We start from the raw sequence: 16,580 nt of genomic DNA on the forward strand, positions 1-16,580 counted from the left end.
GCATAGGATTGCACCCTAAATGTAGACAGGTGTTCTGCTCCACTTCCAAGAATGAAAAGAAAAACATGGTGCATTACAGTGGCTAATGAGATTATGATTTTGAGCAGAGTGAGATGAGTTCAAATAAGTCGTCATTCACCCTCGCCTGCTCCACAGGGCTCATATGAGCATGAGAAACAACAACAGCTTGGATGCTACTCTGCACCCTTTAGAGGAAAAGTAGCATACAAGCAGCACAGTTACTTTGGGTGTATTTGCTCCTTTGCCAGGCCCCAGTCAAAAATTGAAACCCAAAACCCAACAGTACGCACATGCATAGTTCCATTTATGCTTTTGCAAACTGATTTGGAATTGGTTCAAATGAGAAATGTATCAATATTGCAACAAACTCTTTGTGCACCAGTAAGTTTTCAGGCAACACCTATCAACTTCCTCCTCCTCCTAACTAGAAAAAAACAAATTTTGGTCACCATCCAAGATGGCTGCTTGCATCCAAATCAGCTCAAAGGACTACAGGCAACGCAAGTCACATTCCACTACTTTAGAATTGCCATCCTCTAGCTGTGAGGCAAACAGCCTTCTAGCCTTTACAGAAAGGATGAGAAGTCTTCTCTTCACAAAATAACTAAACTCTGTCACCAATTTCCAGCCTTCAAAGATAAAAGATTTAGCGAGCCCAGAGGAAGTTTCAAGGCAAGTTGACTAAGACAAAGGACCGATTCACACATACTGGTAGCAGTGCAATTGCTGCCAAAAAGAAAATTAGAAAAGTGTTTTATTATGTACACGCAACATAGCAGCCTTTGGTTATTGAATCTACAGAGAAGCAAGCATTAGCTGATTTGGTTAATGCTTTCCAGTGGACGAGGGGGACACAGGATTGCCCGAGTCTGTGATAATTTCTTTTGTGAGCCACAGTCTAAACATCCAGTGAGAGACTATTTACATCCTTGTTTTATTTTTGGTAGAAAAAGGAATTCAGGACTTTACAGATGAAATTAGTCAACAGGGCTCCATGAAAGATGTTCAAGATCTTAAAATAACCACAGCAATAAAGTACACTGATTAAATGAAAGCCGTTTTGGTCAAGTACCCTCTGTGGAAACACACTGAGTAAAAACCATCTCAGTTCTGGAGATGGGTCATGCTCCCTTCACCAAGTGGCAGTCCTGCCAGCATAATTTTCCCTCTGGGGCCAGAAAAAGAAAAGACCGAAAGAGAGTGACCAGCAAAACATTCCCCAGACTTTACATCAATCCCATCAAGATCCAAAAGTTAGAGATTAGGTGGCAATACTAAACTTATGCACACTATTTACAGCCAAACTCTTTTCTTCATATGCAGCAATCTGGAGGGACTCTGGTGGAGTCTGCCTTGTGAAGATATGGAAAACCTTCCTCTGGAAAAGATGAGCAATAGCTGCAAACAAAATGAAGCAATGAGTGCATCACCCACCAGAACAGAGCTGAATGAAACCCTCGTCTGATCTCTTGCAAACAGCGTAACTGTTCTTTCTACACTCAGATTATTCCAAAATTCTAGTTTTGACCTTTCCCACTATATTTTTTCAGAGGACATGCCTTAAATAGCTCTCCAGCTTTCTTACAAGCAATTAGGAAAATATAAATGAGTCTTCCCCCTCCCATTTGCTGAGATTTAACATTTCATATCTGGAATCTCAAGCATTGCACATGGTATCCTCTGCATGAACCCATGCAAGCATCAGAATGACAGAGAAGTTAATAGATCAATACAAGATATAAATTCAAAAGACAGGAGTGCCCTCAGGATTTAACTTCAGCATTCACACTATGACACACGCCCTTCACAGTACGTGTGTAAGATTTCGTTGCTGGATCTTTTAACTCTGCTTCGATAGGAACGAATTTCCCTCCTGATAACATTCCAACAAAGGTTATTTTTTAGCTCCCCAAACTGTCACTGCTTTATTTAAAAAAAAAAACTTGATACGTTCCCACCACCATCACCCTCTCATACTTTTCCATTCCACATAAGCTGCCCCCTACAGTCAGCAAAACCAGCTGCCACGCGTGGGTAAAACTGCTGGCATATTCAAAGCCGTTTTAGCGCAAGAGGTTACAATTATCAAAGAGAAAACAGAAGCCAGTCCTATTTTCCTTGTATAGAGTGGCTTGAGGTGCCATTTTTTTTACTGCCTGTGACTATCAGGAGGAGCCCTGCCTCTTGCTGAGGGACTGGATTAATTTTGCTTTTAAAAATACTTTGGGGATAGAGAATAGAATCAAAGGCAGGTAAAAAAAATTAAAATAATTAAAATACTTGAAATCAAGCCTGGAACCAAGTATTTGCATACAGTCTTGTTATTTGGTGATCAGTGAAAGTGGGCTGTGTAACACGCGTGTGCTTCCATGCACGCGACGCTGCCAACTGGAATGATGGCCCTGCTGAGGCCCTGTTGCTTTAACAAAAGTAGTTCGATCCATCCAAGAGGAATTCAGTAGTGGCAATACCCTGGAGCTGGTTCTGCCAAGTTCATTAGTCTCTCCCCCCACCCCCCCCCATGCAGGGAGGGAAGGGGGCTGTGAGAACAGCAAATAAAGTGCAAAATGCTTCTGTTACGTAGCATGAGGCAGAATGGGGGAGCAGGCAAAGCCAGGGCAGCGGCAAACTTGCCACATCTTTTAGGCAAGGACATGAATCAACTAAGGTATGTCACCCACCCCCACCCCTACAAGCCAGTGCATAGAGAAGGGCCTCCACCTCAGATGTGCTAAATGCAGAACGTGTTTGCCCCAGGCATGAATATCCGTGAGAGTCACCTTCCCCCAGAAGAGGCAGTGCCTCTGAGCTGGGGTGGTGGATGAACAGTGCAGGACTGTTGAACTCACTACTGCGAGTGTGCATAACCAGTGCGAAAGATCTTATCATAATGGAAAAAAATAGTGGCCCCCACCCTCCCCACCCCCTCCCCACTGAGTCAAGCTGTGCACATTCCATCTTGGTGACAGACAAGGCGAGACCTCCTCCTGAAGTAGCTGCGCTTTCTTCTCTTCCCAGGGAATATCCACGTGAACGCAAATATCTGGGCAGTCCAGGACAAGTCTTGGAGTCAGAGAAAGCACAAGACTGCAGCTGGGTCAGGCCAGTCAGTTATTCTGACCGTTCTGTGTACTATTGAAAAGGACCCTGGGAAAGAAGAGCGCCCAGGAAATTGCCCTAGAACACAGGACGGCTTTGGAGGGCGCTGCGCAGGGATGGGTCCTGCTTCGTCAACTCTCCAAGCCGAGTTCTCCATCTAGCGTGACGTTGCAGAAATGAGCGAACCTTCTTGGGAGAAGCAGCACCAGCGCGTGGTTCCGGGACTCAGGAGTGCGTGCCCAAAGACCATCCTGTGCAGTCAGGCCAAAACAAAGCCTTTCCTTCCCCCCAGCCGCATCCTCTGGGGCAGCATTATGGAGTGTACGCAGGAGGTGGCTGAAACTGGTTGATCACTTCGTACTCGGCCGGGTAAGGTTCGTTTTCCTCCATCTCAGAGAGGAGCTCCAAGGCCTGCTCCTCCTCTTCAGTGGGGTAGTGGCGCAGCAGGTTGGCAGCCGTGGCAAGGATGGAGGCCCCGCCAGCTCCAGCCACCAAGTAGAAACTGACAGCAAACGTGACGTACACTTGCGAGCCGTGGTACTTTTTGTGCTGCTGCTGCTGCGCCAGAATCAGCTCCGAGGCCCAGTAACAGAACCCGATAACAGTGGCACACTGCAGCACTGAGGGCAAGAGCAAAACGCAGAAAGACGCATTCAGAATTGGCACACAAGCAGAAACACGACTGTTAGCCGGTTTTAACACTGAATTACCACATACTGTGCTTTCTCAAGGAGGAATCTTTTGCCTCTTACACAGATTTTAAAATATAGTGGCGTGTGAATACAGTGAAAAGGGTATGTAATGCTAGGAAAACATAATTGGCTGGAAGTGTAATTAATCTGAATCATCTTGTAAATAAGGATTTTCTTGTTTCTCTGAACAGATATGTGTTTGAAAGAGATTGCTGATCACCGGCTGCCATATTTGTCAGAGAAAAAGTTTCTATCTAGGTTCTTGTTCTTGGGAAAGTGGTCTTTCCTGCAGTGGAAAAAATGGCAGAGGGGATGACAGTTCAGAATCTGGGAAGATGCTGACGTGGCACCTTCACGATGGCCTGCAGAGGCTAAATGATGTATGAGTAGCAGCACTTGGGATGCTTCTGCGGCAGACACCCAAGTCCAGGGCCAAGGGCTCCATTGTGCCCGTGCAACAAGAAGGCAAGGAGCCAGGGTGGTGAGGGGACCCAGGAGGTCTGCCTTCTAGTCTCCGCTCAGCCATGAAGCTCATTGGGTGACTTTGGGCCAATCACTGACTCTCAGACCAACCTTCCTCAAAGGGCTGTTGTGGTGGGGATAAGATGGAGCCAGGTAAGCTGCCTTGGTTTCCTCACAAGAGGAGAAAGGGTGGGATCTAAATGCAATGTAATAATAATAGCAGCAGCATCCTATCTTAGAAACTGCACGGGACTAATGATGCAGTACCTTCAGTGTATAAGGCAGTTTACAGAGTTTTCTGCTTGATGAGCTAACAGTCTGGTTCTTAACAAAGAGGAGGATCGCAGGAAAACAATGTTCAAATAAAACTGTGTCTTGGCAAGTTTTTGCTAAAAGCAAACGGTTCATGGAAGAGGTGGGTTTGAAAGAGCAGTGCTGGCATCCCTAAGACACCAGTCCAGAGCAGTTTAGTAACTATGTGCATTTGGTAGAGCAATGGCAGGGCATGGAACTACGTACCAACCCCATCGTGGGGATTTTTTGAACCACTGATAGAAAGAGGACCAAGCTATGCTTCAGGACACTCCCAAACAGCAAACCTGACATAGGATCAACCCCACCCAACTACCTGTGAGGATGTGCGCAAATGCGTAACGCCGCGTGATCTTCAGTGCAGGATGCTTGGGCCCAAACACATCCAAGAGGAAGGCTGAGAGGCTGCAGATGATTCCCAGGAAGCAGAAAGCAGCAATCACTCGAAGCAATAGCACTGTCTGGGGGTTCATGCAGTAGTCTGGAAGGGAAGAGAGAACCCCAAATTACCCTCCACAAACATTACTACAACTCGGAACACCAGGAGCTTCTTAGACCACTCCGGGAAATCAGCAATTCAGTCTGCACCAGAATGTGCATGTATGCTGTATCATCTGTTGATTAATAGATATGAATTTTGCTCCTGTGAGGAGCATGCTAAAGACAAAAAGAATAATAGTGAAGATAAAAGAAGTACCTGCAACTTTAATGCCACATTAAAAATATTGCTGCCAGAGATTTTTTTGTGTCCAGCTGATGAAATAGTTTGACACATTCACTATAAAATGAAGGGGTGTGAAATACTGTACCTGCTATGGAAAACGTGACTGCTAACACAGCCATTGGCTAGTATTACTATCTTGTCCTGAGCCCATAAGAAACACATTCCCACCAGATTCACTAAGAACACAGGGCCTGGTCACATGACCTTAATATAAAAATGAAGCTCAGGTTTAATAAAACTCTCCTCACATTTCTTTTTCTTGAGAAACTTATCAGAGAGAGGCTTGTTCAACTGTGAAATGGGAGTCACATCCTTCTGCCCTAGGATTTGTGTGGATATATAAAGGCAAAGGTTTCCCCTTGACGTGAAGTCCAGTCATGCCTGACTCCAGGGGGCGCTGCTCATCTCCGTTTTCTAGCCGAGGGAGCCAGCGCTTGTCCGCAGATGGTCTCCGTGGTTGTGTGGCCGGCATGACTGAACACCGAAGTGCCCGGAACGCTGTTACCTGCCCACCGAAGTGGTACCTTTTCATCTACTTGCATTTGCCTACTTTCGAACTGCAAGGTTGGCAGGAGCCGGGAAGGAGCAACGGGAGCTCACCCTGTTGTGCAGACTCGAACCGGCAACCTTTCGATCAACCAGCCCAGCAGCACAGCGGTTTAAACCACTGCGCCACCTGCGTCCCATGTGGATATATAGACTACGTTATTTTTAAAGCGACAGTCTCATGAGTTGTGTCCCGCTATGCAGAAGCCTCCAAGCCGGGACGTGGCTGAATCTCTTGCTGCGGGCACGTTGGGCGAGGCGAGGGAGGCAAGTGTCACCTCACCGTCTCTCCCCATTTTTCCTCTAGTGAGGCCTCTGAGTCTCGCTGGCAGCAGAGAACCCTGCTCTGCCCCCGTGTAGCACGGAGCAGGAGGTGCCACGAGATCCCGTGCGTCCTAGCTGCTCCGCTTCCTGCCCGCTGGAAAGCCCCCTGCAACCTGCACACATTCCTCTGTGGCCACGGCCGGTTTGGGCCCTTCCATGGTTGCAGGGGAAGGAACAGGACAGCTCCACAAATGGAACACTATGAACTTCATGGCTGCCGGGGCTTCAGAAGCAGCATGAAAGAGCAAGGGCTTTGCACAAATGGCGTGCGCACCAGCTCTGCCCGCTCACTGTGGAAGCACAAGAAGAGCACCTTCTTGTTCTAGCATGCCCACAACATTCCTCGGGGCGCCCAGCCTGTCTGGGCTACCGGGGACGTTCTGGCAGCAGCACGCGTCCTTCCACAAAAGGGCTGCCCATTCGCAAAACAGATGCACTGGCAACTGTGCTGCAGCCCATCGCAAAACGTCCATGTCTCAGAAAGCAAACTGAGAAAAAAGCCCATGTGTGGTCCGTGTTCCAAAGTGCAAACCAAAAGGCAAGCCGGTAACACGCAGAGAAAGATGCACTTGCACAGCACCCACAAAACATAACTCACTCCAAGAAACAAGCAAACATGCACATCGCACAAAGAACTGGGCAAAACACACAACGCACAAAAACAGACAGACCCAACCCCCTACAAAAGCAAGCAAATCACACAGAGGGAAAATGACCCCCTGTTCCTCGCCCAGACACTCCCTATCATACTGGCTTGTTTTTCTAAGTGGTTAAACATGCTTCAAAAAGAAATACTGAGAGCAGCTGCCCACTATTTTTATTTTCTATGAATGCCTCTTTGTGTGCAAGAGTGATTTTTTTTCTTGAAAAATGTATTTAAAAGAAAATCAAATCTCTGGCCCTGGTGGTTGTAGAATATGGTTCTTGCACGAACCTACCTAAGTTTAACACTAAACTGTTGCTGTTTGCTGTTAGTGCTGTTACACTAACAGCAAACAAAGCAACCTTTGGGGGGTTACATAAAGGAAGCGCAGCCCAAGGCCAAGTTATTTGCCACTGGCAAACTGGTTCGTTAAGTCTTACCTGCTGCCTTGTTGTGACAGCCTGCAGAAGCCTGGTTAGGCTTTCTTTAAGTGGACCGCTTTGACTCAGGGACAGGTTTTTCCAGACTCCCCTGTGTTGGAGACCTTCCTTCTAGCCTCATGTTTTGACAATATCGATCACTTCATATGTCATCCATTCGAATCCAAGCAAAGAGGTATTTCTGTACAGGAGCCTCACCTGTATGTTTCCACCCACTTAGGTGTTCAACACTGGCTTGTCTTGCTGCTTCTGCCACGGCAAGAAGCATGCCGTACAGAGAAATACACATTAAACAAGATTTTAAAATGAAGGGCCTCGTGGTCCACCAGGAAACTGTTGGCAGTGAACTAAAGCATGGAAAGGCACTGCCCCTCACGGAGGATGTGAGGTGGAATTCAAGTTAAAATTGGAAAGGCTGTCTTTGGTTAATTAACGTGTCCTGGCAGGCTCAGAGCAGGTAATGGATAAGACTGTAAAGCATTAAACTATATCGCTCACCTTTTGTCCACTTGTGTGGCTTAAGCGCACACAAATAGGTTGTACTTGTCATGCTTGATTGTTGACTTTTAAAGGGCTTGTGCTCTCACTGGCTCACGGCTTTTGCATTTGCGATGGTCAAACAAGGCAGGATTAACAGATGCAACGCCTCTGCAAAGCACCCAGAAGACACTATCCCAAGTGCCATTGCTTCTTTAACACCTCTCTATTTGAAAAACAGTCTGCAATGCTGTGGAGGCGGTCGTGGGGTGGTGGTGGCGGCGTTTTTTGAGGAACGAGTCTCACGTCCCCACGGCTCAAAAACTCATTCCACAATTTTTTGGATCCTGGCCTAAGTTAGACAGGCCTAACCAAAAATTGTGCTTGCTCATTCCTCACCTGTCCAAAATAGTTTGGCAGATCCCGGAAGACACTCGGGTTCAGACTCACGCAAAACAACGTATCAGTTTAATTCTAACTTCACCGGGCTTATAAACAACCATGCCCCTGGGGATCAGAAGTCATGCTTTGCTCCAGTGCTGAAGAAGCGGCTGTTCCTTCTTTCAGGCTACAATTGAGTGGCAGATGTATGCAGACAGGCAAGCTGAGCGGCCTTTTCAGTGGCCAGTGACCTCGATGGTCCTTTGCTGCAAGGCTGTTGTATATGCCAATCCTATGGCTCAACCATTTCAACTGCCAAGGTGTGAATCAGCAAAAGTCTCTCCTTCAGAAGTCTCAGAGACTCTCAAATGCATTAATGCTGAAAATGTACAATTTTTTGAAGTGCACATATTTACTATCTTTCCTGAACAAACTTCTGAGGGTTTTTTGTATTCTTTTTTTTAACAAGGAGGCAAGGGTTACCAAGACGGTTTTCAAGATGTGGCTCCTCCCAGTTCAAAGTGTTCTGTCTGGTTTAAAGTCAGTTTCACTAGGACAACAATCAGGAAAGCGTGTGAAGTGACATATACAACCATTGCTCTTAAGGTTTTTTTTAAAGTAGTATTAGTTATTTATTTTTATACCATTCCATAACCAGAACCCTCTTGCTCTGGGGCAAGGGCAGCTCCCAGCATCAAATGCTGAAGGAGCCTCTTCCGCTGTACCAAAGGCAGCAGCAGCTGAATTGCCACAGCTGGGAGCACCAGAGTGATTCCGCCTCATGCACCGTGAACTGCCTACTGCTCCTGTGCTCTGTGCTGATTAGGGACACCTGCCTGTGGGCACACATGTGTGCAAGAGAGAGCATGAGTTCAGACATACAGTGGAGAGCTGCAGAGGAACAAAAGCAAAGAAGCCAACTCAGGTTCCTGTCTATATTTGGACAACGGAGGAGACAAAGCAAGTGAGAAAGGCGGGTGCCAGAGAAAATCTTAAGCCAATGTGGCTATAAATACTTGGGCTTGATCTGGGTAGGGGATGAGAACCTAAAAGCAGAAGTAGCAAGCAAGGGGCCAATGTGCCCCTGGACATCCTTGGTACCCACCCAGATACCCTGTCCCTCTCAACACATTCTGCTGTGAGAGGGGCACTCTCTTGCCCTCTGTTCCGCCTTTTAACGGGCCGCTTGCCCTTTGCCACATCTCCCATGTTATTTTGAGGTGATGGCCATTCGTTTCTTCCATTGCGAAAGCTGGCTTTCAGGGAGGGACATGAAAGCAAGTGACATTATGCATGTGTGCTGAGATTTCCAGGAACAGCAGGTAGGGAGAGAAAATGGAGTGGCGCTTGTTCTAATGCACAACTGAGGAACTCAAAAATTACTGGCAGGAGCTTTCCAGAATCCTCAAGGGCAACAGCTTTAATGGGAAAGAAGTGACTCTGCCAGCCAGGAAACCGGCTGGCAATGAGCCAGTTGTTTGGCTAAAAATTAACCACACTCATGTGATTGAACAGCTATCTTGATTCTTTGGTCTCTGATAGCTGGAAAAAAGGGTTGGGCTGGATTTTACGTGTTTCAATACACGTTTATGAGGAACAAAGTCGTCCAACTGAACAACAGGGAAAGGATATGGCAGAGGACGGTGGAAAGAGGGAGGAAGAGTACTTGTCCCACACAGCAGGACCAGTGCCTGAGCATACGTGCATACAGAATTGTACAGTGTGAAAAGGGTAACAGTAGGCTGCCAGGCTGCTCCTCCAGGGACGAAAATTCTCAGCACAACAGCTGCCTTTTACCCCTTAATCTCTGGGCTGGCTGTGTAGAGACACATAATCTTCCACAGGGGACAAGGTTTTGTAGCCTCTATTGGCTGATCCCCGATATAAAGCATAGAGTTAGCAAGAATGCCCTTTCTTTGCACTGAAGTAGATTTTTTCGGACTAAGGAAGTTCATCCGTATCAATGTCTGGAAAAGAACTGCTGCACGGCTATCAGCAGTTATGTACTGTATCAAACCACATGTCACACACTCAAAGCACACTGGTAGCAGTTGGATCCAAGGAGTATGCATATAATCTTAGGCTCATTTCCTACAGAGTACACGCCACTGCTCTCAAGGGAACCTTTTGCCAAATAAACCCTATAAGCTCGTGCTGCATGGCTCGTCCTTGAACCATCCGCTCTGAATGCCTCTTTTTAAAGCACACAAACCACATCTCATCCTCACCTTTCAGTAATTCGGGGTCAACATATCCAAGCACGTCAGCCACTCCCAGCTCCTGGCGAGAACAAGTGCCCCCATGAATCCGTAGCCAAGCGGGTTCTGCCAAGGCAGTGCACAGAGCTGTGATGGAGAGGGCCCCAGGCAATGCGGACGCCAAGCTCCTCTCAGGCTGCTTGGGCAAGGCACTCCCATCTTGGCCTCTCCTCCTTCGCCCACTGGGCAACGCGGAGCCGCCCGGGGTGTACATGGATCCTCTTTCTGAGATAAGACCAAGATAAATCCAATGCGGCACACTGTGGCCAGAAGCACTTTGGAGCTTCAGGAGCAGGCGAGTGTCCTGTGTGACCAGCACGGCGAAGCACCACTCAGGGAGAAGCAGGTGAACAGAAGGCAGAGCAGATCATTGGACGGCGTGCACTTGAGGGCCCTGGAAGAGAAGACAATGCTTCAAGTGACAGCCAGGTGCACATTTTTACATGGGCTTTTGCCTGTGAAATAAGGGCTGCCTCCCGACAACCACAGTAAACAGGCCTGCCAGGAATGTGTTCTTGTTTGACCATGCAACTAACCTGTGGATACGATTTGTGGATGCTCAGCAAGGCTAAGCAGATGAAATGCTGACACATTCCAAAGAGTGAGATGGAGGAGGCGTTCCACATAAGTCATGCCAAGGACCTTGATACTTGAGTTAACAAAGCACAAACACTGCTAAGTGGTCAACAATTCCCACACCAAAGGAGGTGATGCAATCAAACTATCATATGAAAAGTAAACAACGTGCGAACCTTTGCTGTGCAAAGCCAAGCCAGTCTGTACTTCAATCAACATACCCACAGCCTGCATTGAGCTCCTAAATGGAACGCTCCAGTCCACTGTTAATAAAAACAATCCAGCACAAATAAAAGACATCTGCGCCTTTAATTCTTTATAATAACCACTAGCCATTCCAGCTGACTAGAGTCATCAGCTGGTCTTGTGAAGAATAACCATATAGTCAGAAATGAGAGGAGTGCCCCAACCCCCAAGGTGCCAGTTTATCTACTTCCCCTTTCTTGTTAGGCAAAGGAATCTGTGCCTTCAGTATGCTTATTAGCACCTAAGTCCACTGAACCGTCCTGGGTGGTGACATGGGGTGCTCCAAGAAATGATCATAAGTGACCTGAAAGAGGGGAAAGGAGCCTCACACTTATTCCCCGCCCCCCAATAAAAACAGCTATGGCTATACGTGCCAACTATAGGATCCTGATGACTTCTTCCTGACAACAACCATTCAACCTTTGTAGAGCCAAGAGCGTTCGTCAGAGATGGTGTCACAGGATAGCAGAGTTGGAAGGGGCCAGAAGGCTGTCAGGTCCAGCCCCCTGCTATTGCAAGACACCCAGCTGCACTCTCCCAAAGAAACATTTTGCTGAGGAATAACCTAAAGCAAGAAGCCGGGGCAATCTCCATCGTCCCCAACCTGTATCCCTTCCTTTCCAAGCAATGGAACTTGTGACTTTGCATGCATACCTAGTGCCCAAACTTTACTGAGCTGTTCTGAAAAGAGAAGCAGAGTACCAGGGTGTCAAGTTATATGGTATTTGGGGGCCCACTGAACAGTTTCAAGCAACAGTGCATAGAGCTCAACTGTTTGGAGAAATAAGGGTCTAAGGGTCACTTTCACTCAGTCTAAATAGCACCATTGTGTATCTTGACACACACTTTCTCTTGTTGGCAAAGCAGTATGACATAACCACAGTGCATTGTTCATTCAATTTTTCCAAGTCCACTAAATGCATTAGAACAACAGTCACTCAAGATGCACGAGACCAGAAAATTTAAGTGTTTCTGAGGATTAGCAACATGTAATTTGGAATAAAGAATAAGGAACAGCCTTCCCTCAAAATCACCCTTAAATAACTCCTCATTTACCTTATCTCCCAATCAAGCAAAGGCATTTGCACTTTTGGCCTTTGCATATGCCCACTGCATTGCTTCTAACAAGGCCAAAGAATATTGTTTATCTGAGCAATAACAAATTAAATCCAAGCACATATTAATTAGAACAATCACAAATTATTCCCAGCTAGCCTTGCCTCCATTTCACTTTGCTTCCTCCTTTATCTGGAACAGGGAACTGCCTTCTAATTCTTTATTAACTGTAACTTACATAGATGAACTAATGGTAATAACACTTTTATTTATTACTGAGGGACAACTTCCTCTCAAGGCTTCTTTATAAGGCAGTGGGAACTTATAAAGGAACAATTCTATTATGACTTAAGCTAAATATTCATGGACATTATTATATCCATAACAATATCATTAATGATAATATATGCATAAAGACTCCCCAGACTCTGATTCTCAGCTCAGTCATCAAAGAAAACAACTGAAATAATACAGAATGATAAACAACTGAATAAACACTATACATTTAAAATGAATCTTAAACAAGAGGACCAGATCATAACACATGAATTAAATAAAAGGCCTGGGTGAACAAAAAGGTCTTAACTGGGCAACAAAGAGACCACAAAGTTGGGACCAGACAAGCTTCCCAGGGTTCCATAACTGAGGAGGCACTAACAAAAATGATTGTTTCCTGTTGACCATTCAGTTCACTTCCTTGAGCTGGGGACAACCTGTAAAAAAGTCCAGGTAGGTATATACGGGGAAAAGGCCCTCTTTCAAATAACCTGGGTCCCAAGCTATTGTTACTATTTTTAACACATTGCATTTATATCTTGCTTTTTTCCTCTTGCAAGGAACCTAAGGCAGCTTACCTGGGTTACCCCCCTCTCCACTCTCACAGCAACTCTGTGAAATAAATCAGGCTGAGAGGCAGTCACTGCCCCGCTTCAACCAGTAAGCTTCAAGGCCAAGGGTGGACTGCAACCTGAAACTTGTAGGTCCCCAGTCAACCACTGCACCACAACTGCCTCCCTTTTTATAGCTAAATGGGGAATATGTTGCCTGCCAGATATCATTTGGCTGCAATGCCAGGATGGTCATGACTGAGGGAAGCTGGACTCCAACAACATCTGGAAAGCTACAAGTTGTACACCTCTGCTCAAAAGGATAAAACGAGCTTCTTAAGCTCAGCCAGGAAATGGTGTGGCAGCTGGTACAGAGTAGCATGCAGATAAAATGTGGCCAAACCAGTGTGATGTAGTGGACTGGGTGAAGGATGGGGTCTTGGGAGACCTGAATTCTGGTTGCCACTCGGCCATGATGCTTACCAGGTGATTTTGGGTTAGTCACTTACACTCCCCCTTGTCTTGGCACATTGGTCCTCCTGCAAGAGGGAGAAAAAAAAAAAGCAGGACATAAGCATATTCATAATGACTGGAACGACAAGCCTTTTTTCTGCTTACGCTTGCATAGCATCACAGCCCTGTGGCTGTAACTGAAGCTACAGAACTTTCTTTTCCCCTCTTCGGTCCCCTCCGTGGCCGATTTTTAGGCAGTTAAGTCTTCCAAGCCCACTCGGCTATGTAAGCCAATGGGTGGCTTTGAGGCAGTCACTGACACTCACCCTAATCTACCTCGCAGGACTGCTGTGAGGATAAAAAAGGCAGGGAAAACCAAGGAAGCTGCCACAGGTTCCTTAAACGAGTTTCAAAAGGGGGATATCAATGTAATAATAGATTAGGAGGAGGAGACGCCCGAGCAGCGGCCTCCGAGTTCCCCTCCGCACCTTTGTCTGCGAAGCGGTTTTCCTTAAAGCGGCCACCTCCCCTCCCCCGGGAAAGGGGCGCCTCGGGGGGCCGGAGGCGCCTCCCCGCGCCTCCAGAGCCGCGCGCTCAGGCAAAGCCGGGGCTGGGCGGCGCCGGAGGAGGCAAGGCAGGCCGGCGGCGCCGCTGGCCCCGTCGGGAGGCCCCCGCTCTCGGCCGCGCTTCGCTCGGCCCCCGCCCGGGCCCTCCCGCCGCGGACGGTTACCTCCCGCCGCGGACGGTTACCTCCCGCGCCCGCAGGCGGCTCCAAGGGCCGCCGCCGCCTCCGAGCCCACAAAGGCCCTCCCGGTCCCCCTTCCTGCCACCGAGCATCCGCCCGGCACTTCCGTTTCCGCCTCTCCGCCGGGGCGGGGGAGGCGGCACGACGTCACGACGCGGGGAAAGGGGCTTGACGCCACGGCGGCCCTCCCGCGGGAACGAGGCCGTTTTTTGTTTCGCTGGCGGGGCTCCCCTTTTCTTCCGAGGTCCGAGTCAGGCAGCCCAACAATTCCTTAAAAAATTGTTTTCTTCTCACAGAAAACAGAAAGCGGCGGCGTCGCACGGCATCTTGGGATTTGTAGTTTCTGAGTGAAGCCGCGACCCTTTTCCTTTGCGCTCCCGCGTCCAGAAAGGTCTACGACGCCCATCGAACTTTGCGGCGTGCGGACGTCGTCTGGCCACTGCGTCGTGGGCCCGTTGCGAGCGCCGAGGAAGGTAGCGAAGGTGAGAAGCGGAGGGGCGGGTTGCTGGCCGGGGCTCCGGGGCTTCCTCGCTCACCTTGCTTCCCGGGAGCCTGTGAGGAGCGGGGGCGGAAAGGGTAGGTTCCCCGGGTCCTCCCAGCCGGGCGAAGGGGAGAGGCTGGGTAGCCTAGCGTCGCTTCGTTACCTCAGAGATCTTGGACTACAACTCCCAGCATGCCTCAGCCAGCCTGGCCATGATAAGGCAAGCTGGGAGTGGTGGTCCAAAACAACTGGGGCGCTGCAGAAGGGTAAGGCTTCAGGATCCCCCTCCAACCCAGCGGCGTTGAGCTTCCCCTGGGTAGCGGATGCTGGGAATTGTAGCCCAGTGCGTCATATATCTCTGGGACTGTGCACCGAGTGCCCCTTGTTACAATCTTCTTTTCAAATTTTACGCAGTCCTGCATGGCCTAGTGCTAAATGGGCAACGTATTGTGTGAGCCGCCTAGGGAGGCCATGCAGGCAGTTATAGGTGGCATATAAATATGTGAATGAATAAATAAGTATGTGAATAAATAGCAGAAGTTGCAAACAAACCAAAATGCTATGGCTGGCTTGAGAGTTTCCTTGGGTCAGCTAATCTTTAAGGTGAGAAGCAAAATAGACTTTGCTCTGACTGATGCAGGGAATTCTAAGTATAACACTGGTAGGGTTACATAAGTGCAGAGGGCTGTATCTCCCACACCCCCAGCTAACTGTCTGCTCACTGTAACATATATTTTATTTTTCTCTGTCATGGAGAAGCACTCTCTTGCACAGTAATTGCCATCCTTGCAACTGGAAAGCTATGGGCACTTAATGCACAGCAATCTAATACCTGTAATTTTCACCTGGCTTGTGGCCCTTGTCCCCAGATAAGTAACCTTGCTTCTCTGGGAGTAAATTCTGCTGAAATGAGTGGGACTTACTTCTAAATAAGAAGGTATTGAACTGGACTTTTGGAAGAACAGTGAAACTTATTCATTTCAAAGCTGTCTCATTTCTAAGCTTATGATTGTATAATGTCACAGGCATGGGAATTGCATGACCTGAGAAGTTCAGTTATGGTTCCAGGTATTATAAAGGATTTATGTAGTTGCAATTCAATATGTTTTAGGTTGTTAATATTTTGCAAATTAGATAGATACATCAATAAAGCTATGTTGGGAGTTGTAGGCCTTTTTGCCATCTAAACTTGCACCGGATTGTGTCTTTAACGGTTGCAGTAGCCAGCTAATGTGCTCTTTTGTTCAGGAAATGCATGGTTTTAGTTGCTCTGTGCCATCAAGTCATCTCTAACTTGTGGCAACCCTCCAAATGAAAGCCCTCCAAAATGCCCAGTCCTTGACAGCCCTGCTCAGCTCTTGTAAATTGTAGTGGCTTCCCTTCTGAAATCCATCCATGTGCAAGAATTCTAAAATAGAAATGCTGCTTGAAGTCAAGTCTTTTTTTTTTTTTTAGTGGTGAGTATTGCCTTGATTAACATCAATCCAGTTTACTCCAAGAAATCCCCCTTCTTTCTGCTCCATAGATTCCAGTGCAGCCATTTGTTGCTACAATGAAGGATTCTCTGATGCTTCTGAGTCGCCTCCCAGCACACCCAGATTCCCGGTGCTGGTTTCTTGCCTGGAACCCTGCAGGGACTCTAATAGCTTCCTGTGGTGGTGACCGTAGCATCCGCATATGGGGGAAAGAAGGTAAGCTCAAATTCATTGGTTTATTCCTTTAATACATCTCTGTACTGCCTGACAGCTGAATTGTTTTGGGTGGTTTGCAAAGAGTTAAACTGCAAACATAAATATTGATGGAGATAAACCCTTCCC

General features: G+C 47.5%; 2 protein-coding genes across 6 annotated transcripts in view; one reads left to right on the plus strand and one right to left on the minus strand.

Moving 5' to 3' along the window:
• Positions 1–757: 757 nt before the first annotated feature.
• Positions 758–14,393, minus strand: TMEM127 (transmembrane protein 127). 5 transcript variants are annotated; one of them, XM_044417325.1, is made up of 6 exons: positions 14,288–14,393; positions 13,568–13,623; positions 10,916–11,028; positions 10,350–10,773; positions 4,903–5,067; positions 758–3,740 (listed from the first exon to the last, which is right to left on the minus strand). In XM_044417325.1, the coding sequence occupies exons 4-6, from the start codon at positions 10,591–10,593 to the stop codon at positions 3,433–3,435; spliced, it is 717 nt and encodes a 238-aa protein (XP_044273260.1). In that variant the 5' UTR covers positions 10,594–10,773; positions 10,916–11,028; positions 13,568–13,623; positions 14,288–14,393; the 3' UTR covers positions 758–3,432. The 5 variants fall into 5 exon arrangements, with proteins under 5 accessions (XP_044273260.1, XP_044273259.1, XP_044273261.1 ...); XM_044417324.1 differs by lacking the exon at positions 10,916–11,028; XM_044417326.1 differs by lacking the exon at positions 10,916–11,028 and having other exon boundaries at positions 14,268–14,393.
• A 568-nt stretch (positions 14,394–14,961) lies between these two features.
• Positions 14,962–16,580, plus strand: part of CIAO1 (cytosolic iron-sulfur assembly component 1) — a 2,564-nt gene continuing 945 nt past the window's right edge. The window contains exons 1-2 of the mRNA XM_044417366.1: positions 14,962–15,029; positions 16,289–16,454. Coding sequence (XP_044273301.1) covers positions 14,976–15,029; positions 16,289–16,454 — 220 coding nt within the window. The 5' untranslated portion in view covers positions 14,962–14,975. The remainder of the gene's footprint in view (positions 15,030–16,288; positions 16,455–16,580) is intronic.

This window comes from Varanus komodoensis, unplaced genomic scaffold (assembly GCF_004798865.1).
Source record: "Varanus komodoensis strain SLA01 unplaced genomic scaffold, ASM479886v1 scaffold88, whole genome shotgun sequence".
Classification (NCBI taxonomy): domain Eukaryota; kingdom Metazoa; phylum Chordata; class Lepidosauria; order Squamata; family Varanidae; genus Varanus; species Varanus komodoensis.

Bases quoted from the DNA above. Each gene is read 5' to 3' on its own strand.
- TMEM127 (XM_044417324.1), bottom strand. From the start codon at position 10,593: ATGTACACCCCGGGCGGCTCCGCGTTGCCCAGTGGGCGAAGGAGGAGA. The intron at 5,068-10,349 runs GTGAGGATGAGA...CTTCCCTTCCAG, and splicing joins TGACCCCGAATTACTGAAAG to ACTACTGCATGAACCCCCAG. The intron at 3,741-4,902 runs GTAGTTGGGTGG...TCTTGCCCTCAG, and splicing joins ATTTGCGCACATCCTCACAG to TGCTGCAGTGTGCCACTGTT.